The sequence below is a fragment of the Nansenia antarctica genome (assembly GCF_963989245.1).
Source record: "Nansenia antarctica genome assembly, chromosome: 7".
NCBI classification, from domain to species: domain Eukaryota; kingdom Metazoa; phylum Chordata; class Actinopteri; order Argentiniformes; family Microstomatidae; genus Nansenia; species Nansenia antarctica.
The window spans coordinates 10,566,272-10,578,771 of record NC_137677.1 but is presented as its reverse complement, the minus strand read 5'-3'; the positions used below and the strand labels follow the sequence as shown (position 1 = coordinate 10,578,771).

Below are 12,500 nucleotides of genomic sequence, written 5' to 3'. Positions count from 1 at the left end.
CTGCTGTGCCCCACCCCAAAAAAATAGCACCAGCCGCCACTGGTTTCATGGTGTGAATAATAGTGTCAAAGAACTAGCAAGCTAGCTAGCTCAGAGGTGATTAGATGAGCTAGTCTGCTGCACACATGCCAGCTAAAGAGCTAACTAGATGCACTTTATTATTTTACTTAAAGTAGATATACAATCTTTCTTATTCTGCTAGAATTGGGCTTCATGGTAATACCATAATGGTATATTTACAGTACATGGACAGTGGATTGAAGCATTGGAACAAACCCTCACTCATTGGAATTGTCTGTTTTTTGTAGTTGGACATACGATTTTCTTACCGGTGAGAGAGTAAGTAAAGACAGTATCTGACTCTATTGCCCACAGCAACCCAATATTCAATTAGAATGATGTTATGATTTGATATGAATTCAATGTATACCTCTTATTAAATTATAAATACTCTGGTTGTTATATTTGCCTTTTGGTTGACAGCAAAAGAGGGAGAGAGGAGGATAGAGAGGGAGAGAATGAGAGAGAGCAGGATGGTGTCGGCACACCAGAGAGACAGCAAGAACCAGGTGAGAAAGTGGACATGTAGTCAAGACCACATAAGTAGCCTTGAGAACCGATGGTTCTCGAGCCTAACGGCCCTTAGGGGGCAGGAGCCTATCTCCTGTTTCTGTAGCGTGAGGCAGCTTGATGTACAAGTACAGTCCATGCCACCCCCCCCCCCCCCAAGGGAGAAAACACCGGTGTAGATGCATACTGTATGCATAAGTGAGTGTGGTGGTGCTTATGGGGTGTCGCTACGGGACAGGTGTCGCTCTGACTGGGAGGGCAAAATCACAGTATACCCACTAGAAAAAACTAGACTACACCACTGGATGTGGATCTCTCCACCACCACAGCAGGACCTTCCATGTTCCTCCATAAAAGGAGATCAGACGGAGGCTGGTGGAGGTAGACATCGGAGGACGGAGCGCTTGTAACGATTCCATGCGTTCCGTGCGTTATGATCCGACGTCTACTTCCAACACCGGCCTCCACCGTGCACGAGATGTAAATGTGACATGTTCTAGTCTTTTGGTCCGCATATAGGCAACCCATCAAAATGTTCAGACTTTTCTTTTGAAACAACGGAATTACGTTTCGACGTTGTTGAGAATCACGACACAAACTCGCTAGTCAACCCGAAATACTGCAACAACGCAATGGATTCGGTGAGTAATCCCCCACAGGTACCGAGTTAACTATAACACTAATTTACATTGTTAGCAGGCTCCCAAAACAAGCTGTGTTAGCTGACTAGCGAGTGTGTCGTTGATTTTCAACAACGTTGAAATGTATTGACGTTTTTCGAAAGAAAAGTCGGAACGTTAAATCAGATCCCGATAGGAGGACCAAAGCTTTAGAATGTGTCACGAATGATTCCGACCTGTTTTGACAAAGAGTTTATTGACATGGATCAAGTTGACTTCCTGTCCAGTCTGCCCGAACCTATCAGAGGAAGCCAGTATGTACGCTACTACATCAACGCTGGGATGCTATTGGTCCAAGACTGACACCGCTTTACCCTGCTACAAGCCACACAATAAAGGGAGGTGGACATTCCTTAAATGTCAACGCCGAGCCTGCTGAGGTGTTTAACTGAGTCGGAGAGAGGGAGAGTCACCTTCTCCAAGTTCAGGAGGCCACAGAAGTACCTGTTGCACATTCCTCTGGTTAACGTAAAGCACATGTTGAGAGAGCTCGGAGAGAGTTCATGGCTGGCTATTACCAGCAATGAGGTCATGAACCCGAAGGCCGGAGCACGCACGCACGCACGTACGCATGTGTACACACACGCACACGCACACACACACACAACCACACACACACACACGCACACACACACAGAGAGCCTGGAATGACACACAAGTCAAGGGTCACACGCAGGACCTTTGCCGGACAACTGTCCTTTTCATTCCGTGCCTGTTTCCATAAACCTGTGGTGTTCAGATGACTCAGGCGGAAGGTAAAGAGTCTGCTAAGTATTAGCCTATATTCTAAGTATATCCTCCTCATGTCCCCAAACCACCGTGTCTGAATAAAGCCTCTGTGTGGATCTATCACCCACATACCACAGATGAACCTGCATACCGCCAGCATACCACCTACATAACACCCACATAACAGCAGGGGCAGCTGCATACCACCTACACGACGAAGAGGAACTACACAAGGAGGGCTTTGCTCTTTAGAGGGTTTGAGGTCTTGGGTCTTTGTCCATATATTTCATGCTTTGTGAAATAATACATTGAGTTTCAAATGAAATTAGGGGTTGAATTGTTGATGACAGCTACCTAAGGTACAGAAGAGAACAGAACCAAGCAAAAAAAATAGGAGGTCTAGAATTCAAATGGTTTCGAATTGCTCAACTTTCCCTAAACACACTCCTGCCCCCACCACAACAGAGTAAATCGAATTTGCCCTCGGGGTTGAAGAACTTGAAGCAAGACAGTCAAGAAGCCTCATGCAATTTCTGCATTAGTTCCACGTCCTTCGCAGACAAAAACAAAACTTTCAATATCCGTCTAACCAGCCAACGCAATGAAATGACCGTGAAACATACTGCAGACACAGAGACATTTCCTCCTTCCACTTTTCTGTCTAAACAAAAGTATAGTTTATAACTTGACTAGCTAACTTGAGTAACTTTAACAGGCAACATATATCTGCCTTTAACTTACTGTAAATGTGTAAATGTGCAGAATAATGTTTTTTCTTTAAAAAAATAAAATAAAACATAAATAAAAATGTTTCTGGAAAATCATTATGAATTGTCAATCAATTTTGAATGGTACCATAGGACTATTCTGAAGTGAAGTCAATAAAAACACAAGTCGTGGTGTTGTCTTCACAACATTAAGTTGTGGTGTTGTAATAACGACACTTTAGTCATAATTCAGTAGACATAACACACAGTACAACACACCGGTGCAAATACAGTACTTTTACAACTAAGCAATGCAAGGCTCTTCTTGATTAGAGAGATCAGATTCATTTCCAGCTTAAGGCGAGATGTGTGTAATGGCTGCTGTCTGGAACAGCTGGATGGGGCCAGGGGTTCTCACTCTGCAGCTTCGGTCTGAAGGGGACTTTGCACCACTCTGCTATCCTCTATTCTAGCCTGCCATGCAAACAGCTGTTCACACAGAGGAAAAATTGTAACGTTGGCTGAAAAAGATTAAAGAATATCCAAAACACACTTGTGAGGCATTCAAGAGATATCACTAGCAAGCAGAGGCACATCTCCAGGAGCGAGAGGAATCCAAACGTTCCCCTAAAAACACACATGGCAAAAGTGGAGAAAACAAGAGGAACAAAGAAAGAAAAGTGATATTTTTCAAGGAAAATAAAATAACGGACACTCACTTCTAAAAATGTTTCTCCTTTCTCAAACCATTTGTTTTTTCCGAGGAGACAGTAGGGTATTCCAGTGAGTGCCCCTGTGTCAGAGTTACTGGCTGATAGAATCCAAGCCTTTCTCTCTCTATCTATCTATCTCTCTCTCTCTCCCTCTCTCTCTCTCCGTACGCTCTCTCAGGACTCACTCAGACTCACTGGGCTGATGTAAGACACCCCTGCAAAAAAGAAAAAGGAAAAAAAGTCGGAGAGGGGAAGAGAGAGAGAGAGAGAGAGAGAGAGAGAGGGAGAGAGAGAGAGAGAGAGAGAGAGAGGGAGAGAGAGAGAGAGAGAGGGAGAGAGAGAGAGAGAGAGAGAGAGGGAGAGAGAGAGAGAGAGAGAGAGGGAGAGAGAGAAAAAAAAAAAGCTTCACATTCTGAGGATTTTTGGGGGGATGCCAAAATCCCAGAATTCCACATGCCACACATCAGGTTTCAATTAAGCCAGACTCCAGCACCCAATCAGAAGGCTTTTCTTTTTTCTTTCTTTCTTTTTTCTCTTTTTTACCTTGAGAGGAGCATTTTCCTTTTGACAGCCAGAGGAAACTCTCAAACGACTATAATTCAAGACAACATTTTTACTAGAGGCATAGGCCTATCGTTGGAAAATGTGAACACCACATCAACACATCAATTCTAAGAAATAAAATAAAAAAAATAAAACTGTCTTTCAAAACATATTGTTACATAAAAATATTTATACGGGCAGTTTCATAAACCAAAATGAAGAAAACTCAATACAGTAAAATGCACTTTTAATGGAGATTCTTCTTTGAACATGTTTAGGCCCAGCAGTGGCTTCATCTGTAAACCGTCTGTGAACTGACCCCAACCAATACTGACTACCCAGTTACCATGGAGACAACCAATACTGACTACCCAGTTACCATAGAGACAACCAATACTGACTACCCAGTTACAGTAAAGAGAAAACTAGTAAACAAAGTCTTTCCCATTATTAAAGTTACAATCTGTAATTTAAAACAACAAAGCGTGCTCCCCGCTACTTCTTTGGTAAACAGTTGAGGAACGGGGCTGGACAGAGCTATGGATGCTGGGACTGACCATCCATGAGGTCAACATGATCGTTTTTAAGCTCTACAGTAATTTGAAGCTTATTTTTGGGGTTCTGTTGGGACAGTTGAACTAGGCATATAAGGCATTTATAAGTTTGATTCTTCAAGACTCAATGGCTATATATCATTCATTTCAAAGTTCGCTAAATTGATATAGATTGCCTTTTTAATAGTAAATTATAATGCAATAAGTGGTTTGCCCATTCTGCACTCTGTTGAATTAGTGGACAATAGTCACAGTCAAACCACAGAGTGACCTCACCTCAGCGATGACTAAGGAAATGGTCACCTTCTGATGACATAATCATATCCCAACCCCAGTGTTTCCGCTGCTGAGGTAGGCTAAAACGGTTGGCCAGAGTGAGGAAAAGTAAAGGGATATTGGAGATGGTGAAGGTAAGGATCAACGTGTCAAATAACGGTCACAGGGTGGAATTCCCCTTTAAATTCCTCTCCCTTCGTGGTGGAAAAGCAGACTGTCACTTAACGAGGAAAGCATCCAGCTCCACGGCCCAGGCCTGTGTTCTAAAGCTTTGTACACATGCTGGCCTGAGGGAAGATAATATAGCAGAAGGGAATGCAACTTTGTTTTTTATTGTCACCCAGACATGGATATCTGTCCTCACAAGTTACGATAGACAATTTACAATTCAAATATCTGATACAGTGCATTCGGAAAGTATTCAGAACCCTTCCCTTTTTCCACATTTTGTGGTGTTTTATAGACTCAATTTAAAATGGATTAAATTGAAAGAATTTGCCATCAATCCACACACAATACCCCAGAATGGTAGAGCGAAAATGCAAGAACAAAAGCATCTTGATGCAAGAACAATAGTTCATGTAATTTTGGAATGAATATCTTCATTTTTCGTTTTTATAGGGTCTCTAATTTTCTAAATGACATGAACTATTATCCTTGCATTAAGATGGATTCAATTTAACTTATTGAGTGATCTTTGATGACGCTTTTGCTTTTTAGCTCATTTTAAGAGTGTCATTGCAAAGGGTCTGAATACGTGTACATGAGGTATTTCTGTATTTACATTTTAATACATTTACTGACATTTAAAAAAAAAAGTGGTTTCACATCGTCATTCTGGGGTATTGTGTGTGGATTGATCACATATTATTTTAATTTAATCAATTTTAAATTGAGTCTATAATACAACACAATGTGGAAAAAGTTAAGGTGTCTGAATACTTTCTGAATTCGAATGAATGAATGATCCTTATTGTCATTGTAACAGGTACAACTACATTTCAATGCAAGCCCTTGGTGCTAACAATCAAACACCGTCCTAAGATAATAAAAAACAAGAATGAGACATAAATAGACATAAATAGGGGGGATATAAATAGGGGGGTGAGTGATCGGTAGGAATCTGAGAATGTATCTATGTAAACTTATATACACTATATGGCCTATTCACAGGGGGGTGTATAGACAGGGGCTGTATATGAAGAGACAAACAAGTGCATCATGTGTAGAGGGTTGGAGATGAACAGGGATACAGACACACTGCATCTGCCTCAATCAGCCTCTACATCATGTGGTATTCACGCTGGAAACATAGACCAAAGAAATCCAGTAAACGGTTTTACCCAGAATTTTCCCCTCGCTTTGTGCAATAACATGCATACATACTGACACTGACACTGACACTGACTCTCACACTCACACTCACACTCACACTCACACTCACGCTCACTCACACTCACACTCACACCCACACTACACCCCCCAGTTGTGTAGCTCTGAAAGGATAGAGGGAACTTAAAATATTCCATATATCTTATCAGATGGTATTGCTATGTATTTCCATATTGTGTTGTGTTATACAGTACAGTAGTTATACAGTACTGAATTTAATATATATTATTATTTTTATCAATGTTTGTAGCAATCCACACACAATTCCCCATAATGACAAAGCAAAATATGTTTTTAAAAACATTTGAATTAAAATAGAAAAAACAGAAATACCTCATTTACATAAATAATCAGACCCTTGGAAGTCATTGCTCTAACACTCTTAACATGTGCTCAAATGCAAAAATATCTTCAACAAGTTCAATCCAGTCCATTTGAATGCAAGGATAATAATGTGTGTGATTTCCTAACGAATATATAGTCTTTTTATAGTCTCTGGTTTGCAGTGGAATCAATTACACACTGTTTACCAAAATAACTATTTAGACCTCTCTTATTAACCCACTATGAATGTTGAAGACTTTGATCCCGAAACCAGTGGCCCTTCTTCCATAAGCAACGTTGAAACACGCCCTCCTCAGACCCTCAGTACACCAGACTAACCCCCCTCCTCTCCACTCCACATCCAGATGACACATACTGTCTTCACTGGGGAATTACAAAGACACCGATCTAGAGATCAGAGGCCTGGTCTGCCTCCATCCACACAGCAGCCTTCAGACTGGGTCTGATGGTTGGGTGTGGTGTTGATCTGGAACTGGCCAATAGGAAGGTCAGCATACACACTGTCTGTGAGTCACTACAGGAAGAAGTGTTTATTTATATTACTCATAGGCATCACCTGACCTCGAATGCACACACACACACACACACACACACACACACACACGCGCACACACGCGCACACACACACACACACACACACGTACTTAAATGATTAGGCTGTATTTACCTCAGACACCACAATGCGTTGGGTCATCAGTGATAGTGTAGCAGGGCTGTTTGAGAGAGTGGAAGAAAAGAGAGAGAGAAAGCCAACGAGATGTATTATGCAGTGGAAGAGAGGAAAAACAGAGAAGGAGAGAGAGAGAGAGAGACAGAGAAACACTGTGAAGCTAGAGAGCACATTTCCTGAAAGGCAGCAGTGGTGCAGCTTGCTCTGGCCCATCTTAAACATAAACCATGTGCTGGAAACTCTGATTCAACAGACCAGGAGCTCTAATTCAAAAACCACACACCCTGCAAACAGACAGGCACACACACACACACACACACACACCGGCAGAGGCACAGGCACACACACACACACGCAGAGGCACACACACACACACACACACACACACACACACACACACAAAGGCACACACACACACACACACACACACACACAAAGGCACACACACACACACACAACTCAGGTTTAATAAACGATGACTCATGCTTCTTCCAAATGGGAAATTTCTTTAATAAAGAAAATGGAAAACAATTTTTCAATTTCATCTTTTCAAGCTGAACTGTGTCATTTTGAAGCTATGACTAGCAAAAGACTAGCAGACAGTCATCCCCAGATATCATAAATAAACCCCTTACCCTACACCATGTATCTTACTACATGTTAATAATAATAATAATAATAATAACAATAGTTCAGAACACTCTAATTAGTTGTTTGATTACAATCCTATGTTGTACCTATGATGAATATTATCTGTCTATCTATCTATGTACAAATCCCTTGGTAAAATGTGTAGTGTCGGTGGTCATTTTTTTTCCACCTACGAAACATCCAATAAAAAAATAAGTTTCATGAGCAAAATAAATAGCTTGATCTTCAGACTGCTTCATCCAGTCAGCCCAGACAGGGCCTCCGTCCGATCACGTTACGCTGCGTTTATGTGCTCTCAGAAAATATAGGAGACTCTAAATACGGCAGAGAAAACAAGGCGAGTCGATTGTAAACGCTAGACTCCCCACGCGGTACAGTATTTCAAACTTGGAAGCTCATGTGAACGTTATTTGGACGCCAGATACTATCCCCCCCCACCCCCTGTTATTCGGAGAGCACATGAACACAGCATTATTGCACGGGAACATCATCACATTTTCTCCCAGGAGGGGGCGGGGGGGGTGTGGTGGAGAGATGGAGACGGAGGGAGGGGGGTTGGGTCTTTGGGCCGTCTCTCTCTCTCTCTTCCTCTCTCTTCCTCTCTCTTTCTCTCTCTTTCTCTCTCACACTCCGTTCTTCACCAGCTCGTGGGCTCCGCTCTCGTTGATCACCAGGGTGGGGCGGAACTCCCGCCCTCTCACCAGCGCCTCCAGACCCTGAGACACACGACAGGACGTGACATCATCAGAGACAACATTACCGTCGTTCCTTCCATTCGGAACTTTTTCTTTTTTCACCCAGTGACTTCAACTAGTCACATCACATGCAGTGGTCACTCCGGGCGGAGAAAGAAAGGAAAACAAATATTTTTTCTTTTTTTTACGTGTTTGAATTGAGCCCTCCCTCCCCTTTAAGTCCCTCCCCCCTTACCTCTCCTCCATAGGATACCAGTGGAGAGATCTCACATTTGATTGGCAGGTCTGTTCCATCCTTCAGGCTGTGGGGAGGGGAGGAAGTGGAAGTGTGGGGTGGGGGTGGGGGGGGGATGGAGAGAAAGAGAGAAGGTAGGAGAGGCTGAGTGATTTTCCCTCATGGATGGGGGGAGGAAAGAGAAAGAGAAGAAGCAGCTGGATATCTCTGGACATTTTGATTCCCTGGTCCAGCTGTTCTTATAGAGAGATGATATATTCAGAGCAGAAGCATTAAAGCGTCAATGTCAGCAGAACAGATTGTGGACGTGCACCCAGTCTGAAACCAGCCTGTAGCCCCCTGACATCTCACCTAGTTCAACACACCTCAGAGGGCTTGGGCAACGTGGTTATAGAGCCAACTGTCCCTTCAATAGGCTAGGTCAAGTGCCCACCATATTGCTTATACCCATCTATTGGGGTAGTGGTTGCCTGGTCTAGTGGATAGTGAGTTGGACTACAAATCGGAAGGTTGTGAGTTCAAATCTGGCCTGGAACACCACCACTAGTGTGCCCTTGAGTAAGGAAACATAGTCCTCAGTTACTCCAGGGGGGAATGTCCCTGTAATCTGTCATTGTAAAATCGCTTTGGATTAAAAAGCGTCTGCTAAATGGCAAATTCTACATTCTATTCCTTTCAGATCTACGAATCTAAGAATTGTCTAAGGGTAAAAGGGGTTGATTTCAGACTGGGCAACAGTTTTTTTGAAATGGGACTTTAAAAAAGGTGCTTCAGACTTTTATTGTTTAACAAAAATAAGTCGGCGCACGTTCATTTCATTTCAACAGGTGGAAAATTGGGGAAACAGTATAGATAGAGCGCTACTGCTACTGCTGTACGTCTTATCTCATAAGACGGCTAAGTCGCATTGACAACATTTAGAACATGTCATGAATGCTATCGGAAACACATGTGCATTTTAAATCATCACGCCGTCGAATCATCAGGAGGGTTTAAACGTGTACAATCAAAGGTAACCGGCAAACATTGGATCTGAAATGATGAGTTTTTTTTTTCTTCCCTTCACCATTGGACTGACAAATGAATCAACAATGTCATCATCGATCGCAAAAAAAGCGTGCCCAGTGCCCATTACCCAGCATGCACCACATTCCGTGGGTTAGTAACTACGGTCCCAGCGAGAACCCGGCCGTGTCCCAATAGTGGAGGTGAGCTTCTTTCCTTCCTTCCTTCATCTCCTTTCCTTACTTCCTTTCCTTGATAGGCCCTCACTGGTCCTTTCCTTGGTAGTCAGGAAGGAAAGTAGACATGGAAAGGAAGCTAAGTGGGGGTATTAGAGAGGCAAAGTTGCTTCGTCAAAATGTAGTCTGTGAACTTAATTCTGAGGTAAAGCCGAAAATTCACGTTTATTTTTTTCCGCCATCGGGATTTTCAAATAGCTAATAGAGGCTGTGTGTTACACGTAGGCGTACAGCTTTGTTTGATTCTCTGATCATCTAACGTCTGGTTCTGGAAACTGTTTCTCAATTATTGTGTCTCCCAGCAAAAACTTGGAAATTCACGTTTTAGGAGACTAGAGACAACCAATTGAAAGATGAAGCAAACGTAAGTTAATCAGACAAGAAAACTGTAGGGCTGTTAGAAGAGGCTTATATATTAGCTGTTTGGAAAGAAAATCCTGATGGGGGGAAAAAAAATCAATGTGGATTTTCGGCTCGAACCTGAAATAAGCTCAACAAAACTCAAACGAGCTACATTCTGGCGGCACGCTTCGGAGCTCTATTAGGACACAGCCCCAACCAATCAGCAGGTCAGTGACCCCCCAAACCCCCCCCACCCCACCTCCACAGGCACAGGTGACCCCGTGACAAGTGTTCTTTTTGGCAGGCTATTTTACACTTAGTCTTAGTCTTTTAGATGAAGATGCACGTTAGTTTTAGTCACATTTAGGTCATTTTGATCCTTTTTAGTTTTAGTCTAAGTTTTAGTTGACGAAAACTGAAAACATTTTAGTATCGTTTTAGTCTACAAAAACCTGACTAAAACGTTTTGGAGTGTTTTCGTTAACTAAACAGTAATGCCAGTTTACATTAGGGATACAACCTCAGCAACTATGTTCAAGTCAAGACTAAAAACCCATCTTTTTAATTATTGCCTTTAAATGACTAAATCATTAAATTATGATTATATAATGATTAAAGCACTTTGAGCTGCAACGTTTGCAGGAAAAGTGCTATACAAATAAAAGTTATTATTATTATTAAACTAAGAATGGACTAAAATTAAGAAGGATCAAAATGACCAATTGTGACTAAAACAAATCTGCGTCTTCGTCTAAAAACTAAGACTAAATGTGAAATAGCCTGCCAAAAATGAACACTGCCCTGTGACCTCAGAGGGGGGGTAAGGGGGGGAAGGGGTGTTGTGAGAGAAAGCCGTAGGCCCGCCACCATGCACCTCAGTGACACTGGGGATAGTTACTTCATGTTGACATCGGGTGTGACACTCCCCGCGGGTCCGTCTCTAGAAATAAATAACGTGGTGGAGAGGAAGGCGTGAGAGAGGGGTGGGGGGGTGGGGGGTGGGGAGGTGTGTGTGATAAAAGAGAGACTCAAAAAAGAAAAAGGTGGTCCGTGACATCAGTCGGGGCCATACTGCCATCGGTGTGTGTGTGTGTGGGGGGGTGTGTAACGTGAGGGTGTGTGTGTGTGGAGAAAGAAGTCTCCGTAAGAAACTGCATGCTCACTGTGTGTGTGTGTGTGTGTGTGTGTGTGTGAGATGTCTGGCATCCTATACATGTGTCCGTACGTTTTGTAAGTGTGCGTCTTCCTTATGTGTACCATGTGTCTCTCTGTGTGTCTCTGTGTGTGTGTGTGTCTCTCTGTGTGTGTCTCTATGTGCGTGTATGTCTCTCTGTCTGTGTGTGTCTCTACATGTGTGTGTCTCTGTGTCTGTGTGCGTGTGTCTGTGTGTGTCTCTATGTGCGTGTGTGTGTCTCTGTGTGTCTCTGTGTCTCTCTGTCTGTCTGTCTGTCTGTCTGTGTGTCTCTGTGTCTGTCTGTCTGTCTGTGTGTGTGTCTCTACGTGTGTGTATGGGCCAGGCGGTGGGCACCCTGGTTCACCTGGGTATAGCGGGCACCCGGGTGCCGTTCTCGTCTATGAAGTGCCCCCCGGCGGTGAGCACCCAGCGGTGGTGCAGGGACATGAGGGCGTGGCGGGCCGTGGTGGGCGTGTCCTTGCCCTCCTGGCTGTCGGCGTTCTTCAGCGGGGAGAACTCGTCCTCACGGAGCACCTCGTACACCACGAACGTCCTGGGACACGCACACACACACAGAGACACACACACACACACACACACACACATAGAGACACACACACATAGAGAGACACAGACACACACACACACACACACACACACACACACATAGAGAGACACGCACAGAGACAGAGAGACACGCATAGAGACACACACAGAGAGACACACACACATAAGAGAGACACGCACAGAGACAGAGAGACACACACAGAGAGACACACACACACACACACACACATAGAGAGACACAGACACACACATACACACACACACACACACACACGCAGAGAGAGAGACACAGAGACGCATAAACCGCCAGCCAGCCAGCCTCCTACTCTACTGTGTAAACAGTACAACAGTGCATTTTAGCTTGAACTGTATTCTTGAGCCCAAAACAACAGCAGCAATCAGACCAGAGCGCTCCA

General features: G+C 43.4%; 2 protein-coding genes across 5 annotated transcripts in view; both read right to left on the bottom strand.

Annotated features, from left to right (window-relative positions):
* Positions 1 to 3,528, bottom strand: part of ddr2a (discoidin domain receptor tyrosine kinase 2a) — a 53,727-nt gene extending 50,199 nt beyond the window's left edge. For all 3 annotated transcript variants that reach the window (XM_080536120.1, XM_080536122.1, XM_080536121.1), the window contains exon 1: positions 3,406 to 3,528. The gene's annotated coding sequence lies outside the window, so the exon portion shown is untranslated. The remainder of the gene's footprint in view (positions 1 to 3,405) is intronic.
* Positions 3,529 to 7,813: 4,285 nt separating this feature from the next.
* The window catches only part of uap1 (UDP-N-acetylglucosamine pyrophosphorylase 1), a gene marked incomplete at its 5' end in the record, with an annotated part of 18,695 nt that continues 14,008 nt past the window's right edge, over positions 7,814 to 12,500 (bottom strand). The window contains 4 exons of one of the 2 annotated variants that reach the window (XM_080536138.1): positions 7,814 to 8,546; positions 8,761 to 8,827; positions 11,242 to 11,283; positions 11,882 to 12,070. In XM_080536138.1, coding sequence (XP_080392264.1) covers positions 8,454 to 8,546; positions 8,761 to 8,827; positions 11,242 to 11,283; positions 11,882 to 12,070 — 391 coding nt within the window. In that variant the 3' untranslated portion in view covers positions 7,814 to 8,453. The remainder of the gene's footprint in view (positions 8,547 to 8,760; positions 8,828 to 11,241; positions 11,284 to 11,881; positions 12,071 to 12,500) is intronic. The other variant, XM_080536139.1, reaches the window with a different exon arrangement.